Source organism: Panulirus ornatus, chromosome 8 (genome assembly GCF_036320965.1).
Source record: "Panulirus ornatus isolate Po-2019 chromosome 8, ASM3632096v1, whole genome shotgun sequence".
Classification (NCBI taxonomy): Eukaryota; Metazoa; Arthropoda; class Malacostraca; order Decapoda; family Palinuridae; genus Panulirus; species Panulirus ornatus.
In genome coordinates this window covers 2,580,449-2,600,064 of record NC_092231.1, presented here as the reverse complement: position 1 = coordinate 2,600,064, position 19,616 = coordinate 2,580,449, and the positions used below count along the sequence as shown (strand labels likewise).

At 45.3% G+C, this 19,616-nt stretch overlaps 1 protein-coding gene and 1 long non-coding RNA gene across 2 annotated transcripts in view; one reads left to right on the top strand and one right to left on the bottom strand.

The window, feature by feature from the left end:
• The first annotated feature begins 883 nt into the window (after positions 1 to 883).
• On the top strand, positions 884 to 5,018 carry LOC139749729 (uncharacterized). The gene is made up of 2 exons (XR_011713024.1): positions 884 to 2,823; positions 3,228 to 5,018. It is a non-coding gene; the product is annotated as an uncharacterized lncRNA (long non-coding RNA).
• A 1,903-nt stretch (positions 5,019 to 6,921) lies between these two features.
• Positions 6,922 to 19,616, bottom strand: part of LOC139749662 (uncharacterized) — a 196,583-nt gene continuing 183,888 nt past the window's right edge. The window contains exons 15-21 of the mRNA XM_071663827.1: positions 18,469 to 19,391; positions 17,334 to 17,532; positions 16,914 to 16,983; positions 13,454 to 14,465; positions 12,346 to 12,518; positions 10,792 to 10,864; positions 6,922 to 8,240 (exon numbers count right to left, since the gene is read on the bottom strand). Of these exons, the coding sequence (XP_071519928.1) occupies positions 8,051 to 8,240; positions 10,792 to 10,864; positions 12,346 to 12,518; positions 13,454 to 14,465; positions 16,914 to 16,983; positions 17,334 to 17,532; positions 18,469 to 19,391 (2,640 nt within the window). The 3' untranslated portion in view covers positions 6,922 to 8,050. The remainder of the gene's footprint in view (positions 8,241 to 10,791; positions 10,865 to 12,345; positions 12,519 to 13,453; positions 14,466 to 16,913; positions 16,984 to 17,333; positions 17,533 to 18,468; positions 19,392 to 19,616) is intronic.

The window sequence follows — 19,616 nt, the reverse complement described above, 5'->3', positions numbered from 1 at the left end:
GGGTACAGCTAGTGTCCTTGTAGGTCATACCTCTCCACACCAGTTGGTAATCTTGGTGCTGACACAGATTCAGTATGATTCCTCTCACGTCAGGACTAGAAATAAGAGACAGCTTTTGGTAAACTTAAAAGATTTCCAATCCTCTCCATCCCTGTAAGGACCAAGTTGGATACGACCAAAGATAGTGAGTTGTGTTCACCATAGCAGCAGTTGATTACAGACTACCTTTAAAGGTTTGACAGATGACCAGCTTGATCCTCCAGATTCCTCTAGCCCCGGGTCCAGCCGCCATGGTGTCCACGGTGACGACACACGCCAGGCCCTGCGTACATTGTGTACATCTTTTGTCATCTGTTTCAATTTAGACGTGTACAATATTTTGCTTAAATTTCTGTTTGTTTTCGCACTAATATTTTATATACGATTCTGAGTTTTCTCGTAAATGTTTATTTTAGAATTCAAATTGGTATTTAAGGAATGAATTAAGTGATGTTTGCAATAAGTGTACAGATATGCAAAATATTTTTCACTCAATAGATTTCTTTGGTAAATGTCGTAATAAAATTTTGCAACTGCACACGCACACTTGTTCCACTTTGAAACTACTTGTCTTCTAAGTCTTCCCTGAAAGGTTCAGCATTACATTTGTATGCGTCTGCCGTGCTTGTGCAAGCTGCTCGACCAGCATTCAAGTTTTTCTAGTAATTGTCACATTTCCCTCATATTTTCTCTCAAGCTTCCTGTAGCAGGTGTTTCTTTGCCTGACTGTGGTCTTCCAGCCTCATCATCTTCAGGGCAAGCCTTGCATCATGACCGTCATTGGCCCTCTTGAGAAATCATTTTTCTCTGCCCTGTGTTCACTGTCTTGAGGGTAGTGGGCAGTTGAATTAATGATGGTAGGTATGCATGTAGGGTGACGCTAGGACCACGAGGCTGTTGGGGGCGAGACGCTGGGTAAAATTTGCTGTACGTCCATGATTTCTGCACTGAAGAAAACTTTTTATAACATTTCTTTATTCTTTGAAAAAAAAATTCGTTATTTCTACTGCATGGATGCTTTGAAATTGACATGATGAAATGTTGCACATTGTAACATGGTTAACTTTGCATAATTATGCTTATACTTGATGGAACGTTGCACATTTTAAGTTATATTACCAAATGTGGCCCTGGGCACTAGTTTGCCTACTTCAACAGGATGTAACGTTAATGAGTTGCATGGCGTTTCATTCATGGCCAGCTCCCGGCCTATTGCCACAGCAGCTGCAGACATCCTCCCACATTTTGGGGGGACTTGCTGGTGGCCATTCACCAGTTGCTCCCATTGCAAGTAATTACTACATCTCGTACAGCTGTAATTATTTTTATTCCTAAATTTTGTTAACTGCACAGGATTTCTGCCTGAGGAAATATCTTAATGGAAAGCCTACAATATATATATATATATATATATATATATATATATATATATATATATATATATATATATATATATATGGCGTGGGCTATGGATAGAGTTGTGCGCAGGAGGATGGATGTGCTGGAAATGAGATGTTTGAGGACAGTGTGTGGTGTGAGGTGGTTTGATCGAGTAAGTAACGTAAGGGTAAGAGAGATGTGTGGAAATAAAGAGCGTGGTTGAGAGAGCAGAAGAGGGTGTTTTGAAATGGTTTGGGCACATGGAGAGAATGAGTGAGGAAAGATTGACCAAGAGGATATGTGTGTCGGAGGTGGAGGGAACGAGGAGAAGTGGGAGACCAAATTGGAGGTGGAAAGATGAAGTGAACAAGATTTTGTGTGATCGGGACCTGAACATGCAGAAGGGTGAAAGGAGGGCAAGGAATAGAGTGAATTGGATCGATGTGGTATACCGGGGTTGACGTGCTGTCAATGGATTGAATCAGGGCATGTGAAGCGTCTGGGGTAAACCATGGAAAGCTGTGTAGGTATGTATATTTGCGTGTGTGGACGTATGTATATGTATATACATGTGTATGGGGGTGGGTTGGGCCATTTCTTTCGTCTGTTTCCTTGCGCTACCTCGCAAACGCGGGAGACAGCGACAAAGCGAAGAAAAAATATATCTATTCCTATAGTTTAGGAATAAGGGAAAAACTTCCTTCACCTTAGATTATGTAATTAGGTTATTAGCTTCTGCCTAACTTAAATGTGTTTTTTACCCAGCCTTGCTACAGGGCCTCAGCTTGCTTCAGTTATTCCCGCAAGATTTCGCTTTCATATTGTGCTTGTTCCTGAAGTTTCCACGTGTCCCTCCTCGCTTAAGGCAACTTTTTCATACATTCTCTATTGAATTAAGTGTTCCCTGTGTAACTTAAGAATTGCCAATTTCAGATAGTGCAACAGTCTATAATGCATGAATTGCTTACCTTCGTTGTGTGTCTTCCCAGGAGGGTTTCAGTTGGTGAGCAGCACGCGGCTATTGGCCAGGGTTCTTCACCTTATACAGAACGGTTATATCCTCTCGTATTTATCTTTGTCATTGACTTTTGGCTCTTACATTCAGTGAAGCTAGCCCCTTCCACCAGCAAGGCACGTTGCTGCTTGGTGGAGAGAGGAAAGAAGCGCTCGAACTTCCCGCCTTCTATATTGGTTTTGCCTACAACAGCTGACTCGCGGCATACCAACCTCCGCCAGTCAAATGTGAGCAAAGCACATGTTGGCAGCCATGCCATACTTAAAGGCCTTCACCTACGAAGGTCCTTGGCATCGTTCTTGAATACGTACCATGGAGGCTGTACTAAGATTGCACACTGTCGCTGCGCAGTCCCCGTCGTATTCTTGAATACGGCCCGACGTAATATGGTATGTACATATCTGATAATAATTCTTACATGACAATGATAGTGTCAATGTCAGACCTTCAGTATATAATGTATATATATCCAGATTTATTCAGTCGATTTAGACAAGCACTGAAAATATAAATCCCAGCCAGTATTCCAATAAGCTCCAATGCCTGTAGTACCATCAAAACAGATTCATCCCCTACGCTTATCCTTATGAATAGCTCGCCAGTTTCAAAGATGAACCTTACCACTCTGTCCTGTGGAAATTTGTGAAGAATGCGGTCTGTATGATTAGTTTTCCTCCTTGCTTATCACGCATGGATAACATGTTTAACGTCCGGAAGGCCATTCCAGCGAGAGGCCACCAGGGCCATGAGCAGAAGCGGCCGTATTGTTGAGATTTTTCATAGTCGCCTACAGTGGAGTGAGGTGGTGTTAGGTGACCGACCGATGGGTTCGTCTTGGTCGTCAGTAGGCCGTTCGTCAGCTTCAGAGGGTCTGGGGGAGAGGCTCGTCCAGTATAGGCCTCTTGTGTAAAACATGACCGAACAGGACATACGTGGGCAATAGCAAGTATGTACAGTATTATTTGAAGTCCAGATTTGTAGACTGTGGTCGAAAACACGTGAGGTTGGTCGGACTCTGGAGAAGGTACACCATTTCCCTATGAGGAAATAGACATCGCCGCATGCTCGATGTTAACGAAGAAAGAGGGATTTTCTTTATCCAGATTATCAAAAACTGATGTTGAACTGAACCCTGATCACATGCCGTAAATTTTAACAAAATCCAGTTTCCTTTCCTTTACCTACTGTAGTTACAGGCATTGTTTTCAAAAGAACGCAATTTTTACCTCCCTCATGAAAGAACCAAATACTTTTTTCAGTTTTTAATTAGTCCCATGACCATGAATACTAATGCAATATTTGTCCGTCAGTTGGGAAGGAAAATGTGAACAGGGATGTTCTTACTTTGATAAACTTGTGTTTAGTTGGAGAGAGACGTGAGATAGAGATACTGCCGGGAATTTATACTTTTTCAGGAAGTCTGTGAAGGTTCCGGAGGGAGGGTGTGACGGACGGGAGCAGAGTGTGCAGTGGTCGACTGTCGACTCTAGTGTGGACCTTGGACCGGTGCCTCTCCGATCGACTCTCCGCCTAGCTTTAGGCCCCCCACCTCTCTTGTCCATGTGCTGCTGGTTGGGTGGTTCTAGGGCCGCCACTGGTGGTCGTCCCATAGGCTAACCTACACCAAGGAATGATGGCGGTTTGAGGAGAGGTTCGCAGGGGAAATGTGGGCCTCCTCCTGCCCTAACCGACGGATGCGGCGCCCACCGATATCCCACGGGACAAGGAAGTATGGTACCCACACTCGCCCGACAGTGTGTGCCCTATGGTAGCTGGGCCTGACCGCCATACTAGTGATGTAGAGAATATGAAGAACATTGACTTGAGAATTCTCATAAATCTACCAGTATTTCATGTTTTCATAATGTGTTTTTAAGTGATTAACGGTTAAGCAGACAAGAATTTTGGTTTGAATGGCGGGGGATGGGAGGACAGTAGTGTAACTAGAGTATGTTTGTGACCTTTCGAGTGACGCTGGAACATGGGGTCACTTGGTAGTGGCGTTTGAGTGACGCCCCCTAGGCGGTGAGGAAGACAGGAGGAGAGATGTACATGAGTTCAGAAAGGAAATGGTCATGTGAATTTGTACGTAATACCTTCTGGAGTAGTGTACACCATTATATGGTCTCGCACATGCAGAAGAGCAACTTTCATGCCATAAGTTCATCAGTATACACGTACACAAGTGTTAGCTGGAGTGTCATTGATTCCTTCCCATCGTCCCATGCATTGCATTGCCTCGTGTAATTCCATGGTTTAGGTGATGTAGATCATGATTGTAATAACATTATAGGTATATAGATCGATTGATTACATTATATATGTAGATAAATAGGAAATTGACAACCATTCTATTTGTTAGCCAAACTGTACTGTCACTCAATTTGTAGCAAGTGCATGTATCCTGTAAACGTTGTCTGGTTCGTATCAGTAGGAAATGTTCAGTTGTACCAGACATGCACTTATGGTTCTCTGTACTTTTATACATGGTTTAGGAAAATCTTAAAATTTTACCTATATGATATGAAGTTACAGTATGAATTATTACGCTGCTTTCAGAAGAATAAAGTGCTGTAGTAATTAAGGAGTTTGTATGAATCGTTTACCAGCATGAATCGCATCCACAAAGTACAACAAAATTCCTATACAGCTTGTCACGCTATTCCTGGGTTATTGTTTCCTCTCCGGCTGTCTGAACTTTGACCTTGACATTAACGTGCATCATCTCTATATATCTTAGCCAGTTGATGGAATATATATTTATAAAAGGCATTTCCAAAAAAAAAAGATATTGGGAAAGAAAGTGGTATAAGGAACTGGTAATACTTCCTACAGTTCCAGATGAACTTGTCATCTGCGTTAGTGTTGTCCAAACTTTTTAGCCAATTGTAACTCGTTACATCCTCCTACCATCAGATACCACATGCCTGGTTAAACTCGATATTTAGACTGTAAATTAAGTGTGCGTTGTCTGAATGCTGGACAATGAATTATTCTGTATACTAAATGAAAAGACCAACGAGATGACGCTTGAAAATTACTTGGAACTCTGAAATGTGGGGTTGGCACCATTTCCGTCATAGTCGTCTCCTTTACACGCAGATATCCCTCGTCCCCGAGTTCAACTTCAGAACCAAAAATCACCGAAATTGGACAGATCATCACAAGAGCAGCCTCATCCCTACCAACGTGCACATCATCAGTAACTAGTAGAGCCAGAACCCATGTTTGTGTGCGCTTTTACTCCCGCGCACACCCTGCTATCTGTATATCCTCGCACACTGTGCCTTGTCATTGTATATGTTTATCGCTGCATCGCAATTGATGAATCGTTAGTGTTTCTTGATCTTTGTTTTATGAGACATGAAGATCACTCGAGGTTTGTGGCTTTGATGTCTGTGGCATCTTCTGGTAGTGGGATGTTAAGCGACAGCCAGCGGGACACTTCCGTATTGGGTTGGGATGAGTCTTTTCTCCCGTGTTTTCTCGCTGGGATAAAGTAGATGTGTGTGTTCACAAGGCAGGAACTGAAACCACGTAAGGAAGTGAAATTTAACCTTTGGTACTTTATATAAATTTGTGTGTTCTAGAGTAATGTAGTTTGAATTTTATACATATAACTGTAAAGGAATACGTAACTGTGTTCCCTGCTATTCATGGGTTATCTTCGGAGCAAGAAGTCGGTAGGTTAGTTTGGTGGCGCAACGCTGGCTGTAACCCGCAGCGAGTCGGCCATATTAATTAACCTCCCGCTGATCCAGTGGCACCAGCAGTAATCGAGGAAAGTATTAGACGAAGCCAATACTAAATCATTTTCAGACAGCTTGAAATCGTGCAAGTGGCAGGATGAGTAGTAGAGCCGGTATTAACAAAAATATAATGAATGTTAAAGCAACTGCCTCCTAGAAGCGTCATACCAGATGACTGCAGAGCTCTCTACTAAACACTATATAGAATAGTCGAGGTCAATTGAAAACCTTAGCCACTTGTAGGTGCATGATAGGAGGTTACTCTTGCGGGAATATAACCATTTATTCTCTCTCCCTCCACGACGACGACTTCATCCAGTACATAGTTCAATCATCCCTGTTCTGAGGTCATTCAGACAAGGGATGAGGCATATCGGGCTTGCAAAATCTCTGTCTCCTGTGACATCCATTCAGCTTTTACACTGCCTGTCGTCATTGCAAGCACGTTATCCAAGAGACATCGTTCCAGTGATGTACATCCCACACATTAGATAACACGGGTATGTCCTTCCTAAATCTCCAGGCTTCAGAAGGAACGCCAAAATCCTCATGGAAAATAGTTGGCAATATTAAGAATTAGATTATCTGTCGTGTACTATGAATATTGATCCCGTAATATTCGGTGTAAATGTCCAACGTGTGAACGTCTCTGGTTCAGTCACCCTTGTAGTTGTCATCCTTTGTGGGTGTCACCCTTGTAGTTACGTAACATGAGTTATGTGATAATGAAACACGAACAATACAAACGGAGCTATATTTCTGAGGCTCGGGGTGCTACACAACCCATCTTGATCAAATCTTTACAGTACTTCTGGAAAATGTAATTACAAATACAAGAGGCATTTTTGACATAGGACCAGTCTGGTCCATAAGCGTCAGAGAGTGACTTTTGGGGCTACAAGGAAGGATCGGAAAATTCTTGTCCTGTATGTACAAAATTCTGAGCGAAAACAAGAGCGTAGCGCAGTACTTGAAGACTCGATGAGTAACATGTTCTCTGTACACATGTAGTTCTAACGAGTTCCTTCTCGTCAGAGTTGGCTCTCTAAAGTTATCATCGACCAACATGGTAAGGAGTCTCGACCCAGTGTTTCTTGACTACCGATGATTCGAATCCTCGTCTCTAAACTGTTGAGACATGGAACCCCTGCCTGATCTATATTGGTCAGGGCTTAAGGGTTGGTCTCTATGTAAGCGAGGAGTCTGTCGTTGCTACCGATATGTTGTCATCGGCGAAGACTCGGACGATCTTTACTAGAATAGCAAGGACTTGAACCTACTCATCTGGAATGGCAAGGCTTTGAAGTTCTCTTCGCAGTGTGGCGGGAAACTGGGGTCGTATATCCTTAGACTCCAAGACGTCTTCACGCTTGGAATGGGTATTCATGAACTGGTGAGCACTCGGCTTTATACAACCGTGATTATTAGGCAGGTACTTGGGATAACGGAGGTGGTCAGCGGGTTTTCTGGGGTTAAGTTGCTGACTGGTACAGTGGGGAGGGAGGTCGGTAGGTAGTCTGAGGTAAAGCAGGGAGTTGGAGTTTTGGTTTGTTTACAGTCGAGCTGCAGATTTCCTAGAGTAGAACATCAGCAGGTCTGTTAGGGTTCGGGGTCGAAATCAACAGGTCACCGAAGATTGTCATCAGGTCATTTCAGGTCTAGGTTTACATCTGGAAAGTCATCTCGCGTTGAAGTGAGCTCACGGTCAGAGGGTGATCATCAGTGGAATTGGAGATGTCTTGAAGACGTCCAGAGATGAGTAAATGATTCAGAAGATCAATTCTGGTTCGGTGAAGGTTAGGGCAGCAGGTCGTCTAAGATGGTGGTGATGGAGGTCGGTAGATCGTGCAGGAGAGAGAGGTAGAGGTTAGCAGGCGAGACAAGGAAGGAGGTAATCGTCTGGTGAGCCGGCCACCAGACCCCGGCCTTGATGACGTATGAAGAGGCAGGTGACGTGAGTCTTGTGTAGCAACGAGCGTCGGCTGGAGAGGAAGGCGTTAACCTCGGACACTTCGTACCTCCGAGCCGGTCCCAGTTGGACGACAGCGAGTCGTACTCTGGGGGAAGAAAAGCTCAGATGTGATAACTTGGACTTAATGTGGGAGGGAAAATCTAGTTTGTTGATCCAGGAACTACGCGGGACTTAAGTATCTGGTCTGCTTGGATACCATACGTGGTTGAGTGAGGGTCAACTCGGGCTACCTAGAGGCTACTCTGAGTCGTGTCTTATTGGCTGCCATGTACTGTGATTATTAGTGGATGAGCCAGGTCTAACTGGCGAGGATCTGACATGAGTTATTTAAGACTCAAACCTGATTATCCAGGTTATACCATCCGGCAAATTCCACTAAGGTTAATATTTTATCTAGAGTAGGGAAGGTCAGGTCTGGTTTGCCTAGTCTTGCTGTTGGAGGTATGATCAGGTTTATTTTCCCGTCATCTACTGTAGGGGATGATGATGAATAACTGTCCAGAAGAAACATGATTACGCTCAAGGGTTCTGGGAAGCAAGACTTTGTGAGGCTGATTGTGGGATTTCCAGGTAGAGCGGAGGATACTGTTGTGTCCAAAGTACTTATGTTGTTACTATTATAAAAGAGTCTGAAGAAACTGGGTTTCAGCGCTGTTAAATCTATCTACGTAGCTGGTAACTCCTTCAGAGACTTTGCACAGCTAAGTATTTCTTAGTACGAGGAATTAGAATGAGGGGAGGGAAAGCTGGTTCAGGCGAGTGGAATCTTCAGCATAAAAACGGACAGGTGTAGAGGTTAAAAGGGAGAGAGAGAACCAGATATATAGTTGAAATTGATAGGGAACCCCGAGATTGATCACTATAATTAGGATAGACACGTCAAACCACCAACCATTACTGAAATAAAACGACCAGAAAGGTTCAGCTGTGTCATTAGGGACAAAACACTGTTGCTACATCTCGCACATGCACTTTCAAACCTCGGGAAGTATTGTTGGGCGCGTCGTTGACTCCTTGTACCACAAGAGTTCATGACGGTGAAGGTGACACGAGTGAGTCTGAGTGTCAGCAGAGACGACGGACTCCTCCAACCGTGCTTCAGGTGGCTCACTCCGGGTAGAACACACGAGGGCTCGGTCGCCTTCATTGATGCTGCAGGAATCACACTGGCAGCAGACTCTAAACTGGCGTTTCGTGCATCGCAGGAAGTTATCACTCGCGGCAGAGGTAGCGAGGGTACACCATTAAAGGGGTCCTTGCCTCAGCCGATACATTGAGATATTAAAGGTAAGATCTGGGTGGTTGTGGGTGGACCGCGGAACGGATGGGCCAAGTGGTGGAAGAGGTTATTGACTGGGTGGTGAGAATGGCAGGTGAGTAATGACTGCCAGGAGTGACGTGAGTGAGAAATGAGGTGGTGCTAAGGTGGACGGGACGGGGGCGTTGGGTGAGGTCATTGATTGGTGGATGGATGGTACTGGTGTGGAGTAGGTAGGGTGTGATGAGGCATGTCGTTGGCTGGTAGGTAGGTAAGGTTAAGTGGATGGTGTTTCTGTTATTGGTGAGAGTAGTAGCTACCTTCTCTTGGGTCGGTTGTGAGGATACTTGCGGTCTGCTCAGTTTGTCTTGAAACAAAAGCATTTTGATTTTTCAATCAAGAAAGAGAGAGAAAATGGAGAGATGTGAATATTCCAGATACCCGGAAAGCCATACTTTTTTCATCAGGTTTGCTCTCAGAAGCGTAGTCGGCCTTGCCGCTAATGGTAATGTCACAGGCAGCTCTGTCACACAGCGAACTGTTTAACGCACGAGATTGGCTTGGGATCAGAGGCTGGTGGGTTGTGTTGGAGTAAGGTGACGGGAAAAAGACCACGAGGCCGCTTGCGTCGAAGGAAGCCATAACATCGCATCTATACAAGACTATGTTATGAATGAGGCAAAGAGGTGCGAGGTAAACATTCCATACGACTGTGAGGGAGAACACGACGGATATGATTCGGATGAGGTTGAGGGAGTGCAGTGAGGTACCGAGACTCCGAAAATACGTGTGAATGCGTTGAAACGAGTGAGGTGATGATAGGTGTGAGGAAAGAAAAACATGAGATAATGTAAATGAGTGAAGAGACGAAAGAACCTATTGATGTAAATGACTGGGGAAAAGAGGGAAAATTGAGGGACTGTATGTGACACATGAACACAGAGGAAAAATGTTTGTGATTAAAATGAAACACACGAGTCGTTCACCTCCCTGACCCGCTTGTTAACCCCTCCTTCCTTCCTCATTCACTCCAGGTAATAGCCAGCTCTTAGTACTCTCCCTCACCCATCCCAGATAATACCTCCCCAGTACTCTCCCTCACCCAACCCAGTTAATACCTCCCCAGTACTCTCCCTCACCCATCCCAGATAATACCTCCCCAGTACTCTCCCTCACCCATCCCAGATAATACCTCCCCAGTACTCTCCCTCACCCATCCCAGATAATACCTCCCCAGTACTCTCCCTCACCCAACCCAGATAATACCTCCCCAGTACTCTCCCTCACCCATCCCAGATAATACCTCCCCAGTACTCTCCCTCACCCAACCCAGTTAATACCTCCCCTCCTCCCTCTCACCACGTCGGTGGCAACTCACTCCTTGGCTTGCGAGGTCTGGGCTGTGTTCCTCCCGGAGCCGATGGTCCCCACGGTCTTGTAGGCGAACTGACCTGAAACATGAGGAGGAGCACAGGTGAGTCGGGTGTGTGTGTGTGTGTGTGGCAGTACACGACGTGTGTAACATGTAATATATGTACATAAATGGTATCACCAGATGTACAGATCATGTTGTAAGTTTGTGGTTAAGACGATGTATGTTTTGTATGTACACATGTTTAGTCATACATTCTATACATTGAGTACTGTATATGAAATGTATATATGCATAGATTCTGGAGAAACGGTAAAGTGCCTTGAAAATACATGTTATATGTAAATGCCAGCTAGGTAATTCCTAGTGAACATACGTTGTATAGAATGTATAATTACAATATCCACAGTCGTGGTATAATGGGGAAAAAATGTGTGTATTCGTTTACACAGCTTTGTTTTGATCTTGATCGACTCCAACTCTGACCCTACCAGTTTCAAGACTGTTATCACGCCGGCCTCCTTCACTGAGTCTCACTCTCTCTCTCTCTCTCTCTCTCTCTCTCTCTCTCTCTCTCTGTATATATCCCTCAGGACAAAGCGAGTAAATTTGTGTGAGGCTTTTCTCCTTCCCCCAGATCGACGACCTGGTTGGCAGCCGCGGAGGGAGGTGAGTGGGTATGGTGTTGACCACATCCTCACATGGGTCGGCTCGGGGGTTCTCTCAAGAGAAATCGGTGAATTTTCAATACAGTTGAGTGACGTAGGATGATCGTACACCCATGTACTGAGGGTGATGGACACAATCTTGATGTAGGTCAGATGACGTACTCGTACCCGTAGATAAATTTCATTCTACTTTTTTTTATTGGGGGGGGGAAGGATGTTTGGTATCGTAAGGTTGAAGGTAGGCCACCGCAGGCTGCTTTCAGGTCCTTCACAATGACAATACATAACTGGAACAAAGGAAAACAATCTAGACATTTCAAGACGTTTGCAGGTGCCACACAGCGTTGCGTTGCATGTGTTTAAAATCGTCGCTGGAGAGGAGAGAGAGAGAGAGAGAGAGGTCATTCAACTCAAAACGGAAAAGTGCACAGGCGCATTTTCCTTTACTGGTATCATATTCAGGGATCACGTTTTCTTCCGAGGGAGGCTCTACAGCTGCAGCGTGGCAGGCACCCAGCCTGGTCAAGGAGTCAGACTGACCTCGTCTCAGGCTGGTGTGATCAGACTTATAGATGCAGGAGACTCCAGGTAAACACTGGATCCAGGAGTTACATGACTGTACATACCACTGAAGTGTTGGTTAGGTCACCTGACTTACTGGTTAGTAAATAGTGGTTACCTTACTTTTGGTTGCTACATTGCAGAAAATAGATAGACGATATTTGAGTCAACAGTTTCTCAGATGAAGAGAAAAATGTATGGCGAGAAAAAAATAAACCCACCAGTATTAAAGAAAATACCACATTGTTTACAATATATATATATATATATATATATATATATATATATATATATATATATATATATCGTCGTTGGTGTGAGGTGAACGTACCGATGATGCCAGTGGTGTTAGGGGAGAGGACCCGGTGGTTCTCCAGGTAGAAGCCCAGGAAGTGTTGGCCGTGTCTGTTCTTGGTGCGCGTCACCAGGAGGTTAGCGTCCACGTCACCCAGCAGCAGGTCCAGTTTCCGACGGTTCCTGAGCGCCACCACCACGTCGCCGTACCTGCAGTAGCATAGGACCAGCGTTAGACTGCCGAGGGACGACGGCCCTCCAGGTGTCGCCAAAGACCTGAGCCTTTAATGCGTGCGTGTGAGACTGAGGGAACGACGCGTCATGAATATCATCCATACTTGAGCCTTGGAAAGTCCCAACCAAACGCTACTTACAGTTGTCTCCTGTAAGTAAGCAGGACCTGAGCCTCGTCTGTGTGTCTGTGAATAGTGGGGAGCGTCTGCGTAATGTTGCCAATAACCCGTCCTGGCAGTTTACAAGGAAACGTGGAGTACATGGAAGGACTTGTGTAATGGAGGAGTGTTAAGGATGTGACATGCACGCACCGAGCTTTCTCCAGCCTAGGCCAACAAAGCTGATACCTGGATTAAGAGGCAATCCTCAACCGAAAAGATTGATGGATGTGAAACTATTGTGTCTGTAGAAGCCAAGAATCTTCGGTAAATTTACTGAATATTTTCAAGTACTGAGCAATTTAAAGACATCGATATAGGTACACTACTCGACGTACACATGGTTTCCGTCACTGCAGTGAAAAAATTTGCGTGACGATACAAGGATATATATATATATATATATATATATATATATATATATATATATATATATATATATATATATATATATATATATTATGATAACTCAGTACTGGAAAATGAGCTGCCTGTGTAAGTTCTGATTGCCTGTATAACTGACTGCCTCAGGAAGAGACCAAATGATTTGTTCTAAATCAGTGACTTACCATTATCAAATTGTAAATAGATAAACGACCTCATGTGTTCAGTAGGAAACCTAGCTTTAGGCCAACTGGTCCTCTCTCTCTCTCTCTCTCTCTCTCTCTCTCAGATTTACATATATGATGGCAACTTATTGCACTCGATCCTTCATGTATTCTTCCTACTATACAGTACCATACTATACAGTACCTTCTTCCTGCCGCCTTCTTCCAGCTGAACGTTTTGCTACATTCCCGCACCACCGACTCCTCCTGCTCCGGATTGGTCTTCCTCCCCCGTGATGACCTCGGCTGCTGCTGCTGCACCGGGTCCTCTGGCTGTGCCTCGTGGATGTTCTCCCTCATGTCCTCGGTCGAGGGAAAGTTCCGACCTGACGGTGACTCTAGACCATCTTGAGCGTTTCGAGAAATAGCGTGTCGGGAGTTGAGATCCACCCACGACTGTGGGTGGATGAAGTGTCGCGACTGCGGGTGGAAGGTGTTGGGATACCCGAGGTGGGACGTGTGGTGGGCGTGCGGGTGGCTGGAACCCCTGGCAGTACGGGAAAGAATGGCAGCGGCAGCTTCTTGGCGATCGCTGTCGCGGCTGCCGTATGGGACAGTATAGTTTCCAAGATCCCGTGCAGGGACTTGAAGGGAATAACGGGACTGGACGTGGTTCGTCGCAGACTGCGGGTGCCCGTAGTTCCCGGTGCTTTTCGGATAGTCTCGCTTCCTGGAGCCGCGAGGCTGAGGGGAGAACGGCGTAGCTTGGGAGCTGGGGTTGGCTCCATGTGACGGCATGTGCCGACCATCAGGTCTCGAGTGTGGCGGTCGTCTGATAGGCTGAGGATGGACTCGGCCACTCATCGTGTGTCGTCGGTGCCTCTCGGAGGCTTGAGCACGAGTGGGAACTCTCCTCCGCCTGGCGGTCTTGGACCAGGGTGATGATAATGTGTGTAGCCTCCTGGGTGCCGCCCCTTGCTGGGGGTGCTGCTGATGCCGCCATGGCTTGATGTTCCTGGGTCTCCTCCTCGACTTTCTCTTGCGCCGTGGACGTTTGGCTCGACGCCCTTTCCTTCCCCGGTGTCGCATCTTCTTGAAGGGCCACAAGGAGGTAGAAACGCTTTCCACCTGGGAGAAGACAATACATATTAGGGTAGTGTTACTGACATGGAGGAACCCAGTGACGTGTATCACTCGCAATATTCCTGACGCCGTTTATGATCTGAGTTGCAGTTGTCCCTTATAGAAAAAATGCAAGGAAAAAATGGTGCAAAATAGATGAAAAAAGAAGATTGCACATAGGAAATGTTAGAAATAATCAGCAGAATGAATGATAGTATAAATTTTTTTCACATTTTTTAATTATATATATATATATATATATATATATATATATATATATATATATATATATATATACCTGGAGTATTGGGGGGAAGTGTGTTTACATCCTTCTGAGTAAGTCATCAGAAATGGTTAAGATATATATCATCGGCACAATTTTTGATCCTATCGCTAAGCTCGATAATTGTTGTTCTTATAGTCGTTAAGCCATTAATTGGGTCTGGATTGAAACTATCATTATCTGTGATACCCGTTTGCGTGTGTATATATTTCTCTCTTGTCTCCCCTGATGATGTGATTATAACACGAAAGTGCACTTGGGAACTTTTCGTGTTTCATTTTCCCTGTGGACTCATAGGAATATATATATATATATATATATATATATATATATATATATATATATATATATATATATATATATATATATATATCCCTGGGGATAGGGGAGAAAGAATACTTCCCACGTATTCCCTGCGTGTCGTAGAAGGCGACTAAAAGGGAAGGGAGCGGGGGGCTGGAAATCCTCCCCTCTCAATTTTTTTTATTTTCCAAAAAGAAGGAACAGAGAAGGGGGCCAGGTGAGGATAGTCCCTCAATGGCCCAGCTCTCTGTTCTTAACGCTACCTCGCTAACGCGGGAAATGGCGAATAGTTTGAAAAAAAAAAAAAAATATATATATATATATATATATATATATATATATATATATATATATATATATATATATATATATATATATATATGTGCAGTCTAAAAATATATCAGGGATGGGCAGCGTATTTTACAAAGGCAAAGTTTTTTTTGTGGGTAGGTGTCGGTCTTGGGTTGAATTCATCGTTCATCTCGTGTTGGCCAGGAGCGCCGACCTTCATACAATGTTCATGCAATGTGTGGACGAGCCGCAGCACGACCTTGATGAACGTCATGCATACTTTGTGACGATGGGACTTAAGTTAGCGTCAGAGAATTAACATTGCGTCCCTCTTTGGCCACGCGTCGCCTTACCAGGAATACAGTGTCCAACCCTTGTGGAAGATACACCGTTACAACAGAAAAGGACGCATAGTCGCTAATTGGTTTAAGATTTTGCAAGATTTTTGTTTTCTTCGTTTGATTACGGGTGCCATATATTTTTCCTCTATCCACTTATATATGACCGTGACTGTCTGACGTGCCAGCATGTTAGGATGATCACACTGGTCTGTGAGGAGACTCATGAAGGTGAAATCGCACTTCAGTAGGAGTTTAGATCAGTTTATTTAATGAGCAATTTTTCTGTATATGCGGCACATGTTTCACGGAGACCTGACGAAGTGGACTGTCTCCGTGAAACATGCCGTGCCACATGTATAGAAAAATGACATACGAAATACTATTTTGTGAACTACTGAAGTGCTATTTCACCTTCATGCAGCATATACTGTATGTCCGTCAGAAATATTAGTTTTCTGTGACGCGTATTTTCACCAGTTTTAATAACTTTTCACTGGTTAACTGAAGCTTTCTGGTTCCCTTACTGGCTGTAGAGCACGAGGGAGTGTGGTGGGCGGGCGGTGTCGCGCTCTCTGCCGCTACGAATGATGGTGATCGGCGCTGGCAGACAGACTGTCCATGTACCCCCACGTCACCTGTCATCTGTCCTTCCCGAGTGAGGCTTCCAGCTGGAAGACTTGATGATTCCTGCAGGGCACGCGAGGGAGTCTTTGCAGAAGCGGACCTTTTAGAATTAAGTGTCTGTTTTTTGCTACCTCTCCTAACTGTAAGTCAAGAGACTCTTTGACTACCTGAGGATGGAGCAGGAGGAGAGAAGCACCGTGGACGTGGTCTTAAGGTGGTGGGAGGATAGTGATGGTGACGTGGGGGCGGCCTTCCTAACATTGTTAGCCAAGTGGATCATGTTCTGGATGTCATGAATGTATGTGATGACGTCTGGTGAGAGCCAGCATGATGATGCTCCCAGTATTGGTAGGAGTTCTTAAAGATGCCAACCACTGATTACACGATTTGTTTTCCTCAATAATCAAAGCCTAACATGAGAGTCGACACTGGGTCCCAAACTTGGCCACACCTCTCCAAGACATAGACGGGATCGAGGCCGTGTGACACGGAGCGAGCGACTCCTCTCGTTCCAGAACGGACAACACTGTACAAGTGCGTGAGGCTGCTGTGTGAGGAAGGTGGCAAGAGCGAGGACTGATGACTATTTTGCCCCGAGATCTGAGGTAGGGAGAGAGAGAGAGAGAGAGAGGAGAGAGAGAGAGAGGAGAGGGGTTTCATTCAACCCCAAAACGGAAAAGTGCACAGGCATTTTCCTTTACTGGTATCATATTCAGGGATCACGTTTTCTTCGAGGGAGGCTTTTACAGCTGCAGCGTGGCAGGCACCAGCCTGGTCAAGGAGTCAAAACTGACCTCGTCTCAGGCTGGTGTGATCAGACTTATAGATGCAGGAGACTCCAGGTAAACACTGGATCCAGGAGTTACATGACTGTACATACCACTGAAGTGTTGGTTAGGTCCCCTGACTTACTGGTTAGTAAATAGTGGTTACCTTACTTTTGGTTGCTACATTGCAGAAAATAGATAGACGATATTTGAGTCACGTTTCTCAGATGAAGAGAAAAATGTATGGCGAGAAAAAAATAAACCCACCAGTATTAAAGAAAATACCACATTGTTTACAATATATATATATATATATATATATATATATATATATATATATATATATATATATATATCGTCGTTGGTGTGAGGTGAACGTACCGATGATGCCAGTGGTGTTAGGGAGAGGACCCGGTGGTTCTCCAGGTAGAAGCCCAGGAAGTGTTGGCCGTGTCTGTTCTTGGTGCGCGTCACCAGGAGGTTAGCGTCCACGTCACCCAGCAGCAGGTCCAGTTTCCGACGGTTCCTGAGCGCCACCACCACGTCGCCGTACCTGCAGTAGCATAGGACCAGCGTTAGACTGCCGAGGGACGACGGCCCTCCAGGTGTCGCCAAAGACCTGAGCCTTTAATGCGTGCGTGTGAGACTGAGGGAACGACGCGTCATGAATATCATCCATACTTGAGCCTTGGAAAGTCCCAACCAAACGCTACTTACAGTTGTCTCCTGTAAGTAAGCAGGACCTGAGCCTCGTCTGTGTGTGTGTGTGTGTCTGTGAATAGTGGGGAGCGTCTGCGTAATGTTGCCAATAACCCGTCCTGGCAGTTTACAAGGAAACGTGGAGTACATGGAAGGACTTGTGTGATGGAGGAGTGTTAAGGACGTGACATGCACGCACCGAGCTTGCTCCAGCCTAGGCCAACAAAGCTGATACCTGGATTAAGAGGCAATCCTCAACCGGAAAGATTGATGGATGTGAAACTATTGTGTCTGTAGAAGCCAAGAATCTTCGGTAAATTTACTGAATATTTTCAAGTACTGAGCAATTTAAAGACATCGATATAGGTACACTACTCGACGTACACATGGTTTCCGTCACTGCAGTGAAAAAATTTGCGTGACGATACAAGGATATATACATATATATATATATATATATATATATATATATATATATATATATATATGTATATATATATAATAACTCAGTACTGGAAAATGAGCTGCCTGTGTAAGTTCTGATTGCCTGTATAACTGACTGCCTCAGGAAGAGACCAAATGATTTGTTCTAAATCAGTGACTTACCATTATCAAATTGTAAATAGATAAACGACCTCATGTGTTCAGTAAGAAAACCTAGCTTTAGGCCAACTGGTCTCTCTCTCTCTCTCTCTCTCTCTCTCTCTCAGATTTACATATATGATGGCAACTTATTGCACTCGATGCTTCATGTATTCTTCCTACTATACAGTACCATACTATACAGTACCTTCTTCCTGCCGCCTTCTTCCAGCTGAACGTTTTGCTACACTCCCGCACCACCGACTCCTCCTGCTCCGGATTGGTCTTCCTCCCCCGTGATGACCTCGGCTGCTGCTGCTGCACCGGGTCCTCTGGCTGTGCCTCGTGGATGTTCTCCCTCATGTCCTCGGTCGAGGGAAAGTTCCGACCTGACGGTGACTCTAGGCCATCTTGAGCGTTTCGAGAAATAGCGTGTCGGGAGTTGAGATCCACCCACGACTGTGGGTGGATGAAGTGTCGCGACTGCGGGTGGAAGGTGTTGGGATACCCGAGGTGGGACGTGTGATGGCCGTGCGGGTGGCTGGAACCCCTGGCAGTGCGGGAAAGAATGGCAGCGGCAGCTTCTTGGCGATCGCTGTCGCGGCTGCCGTATGGGACAGTATAGTTTCCAAGATCCCGTGCAGGGACTTGAAGGGAATAACGGGACTGGACGTGGTTCGTCGCAGACTGCGGGTGCCCGTAGTTCCCGGTGCTTTTCGGATAGTCTCGCTTCCTGGAGCCGCGAGGCTGAGGGGAGAACGGCGTAGCTTGGGAGCGGGGGTTGGCTCCATGTGACGGCATGTGCCGACCATCAGGTCTCGAGTGTGGCGGTCGTCTGATAGGCTGAGGATGGACTCGGCCACTCATCGTGTGTCGTCGGTGCCTCTCGGAGGCTTGAGCACGAGTGGGAACTCTCCTCTGCCTGGCGGTCTTGGACCAGGGTGATGATAATGTGTGTAGCCTCCTGGGTGCCGCCCCTTGCTGGGGGTGCTGCTGATGCCGCCATGGCTTGATGTTCCTGGGTCTCCTCCTCGACTTTCTCTTGCGCCGTGGACGTTTAGCTCGACGCCCTTTCCTTCCCCGGTGTCGCATCTTCTTGAAGGGCCACAAGGAGGTAGAGACGCTTTCCACCTGGGAGAAGACAATACATATTAGGGTAGTGTTACTGACATGGAGGAACCCAGTGACGTGTATCACTCGCAATATTCCTGACGCCGTTTATGATCTGAGTTGTAGTTGTCCCTTATAGAAAAAATGCAAGGAAAAAATGGTGCAAAATAAATGAAAAAAGAAGATTGCACATAGAAAATGTTAGAAATAATCAGCAGAATGAATGATAGTATAAATTTTTTTCAG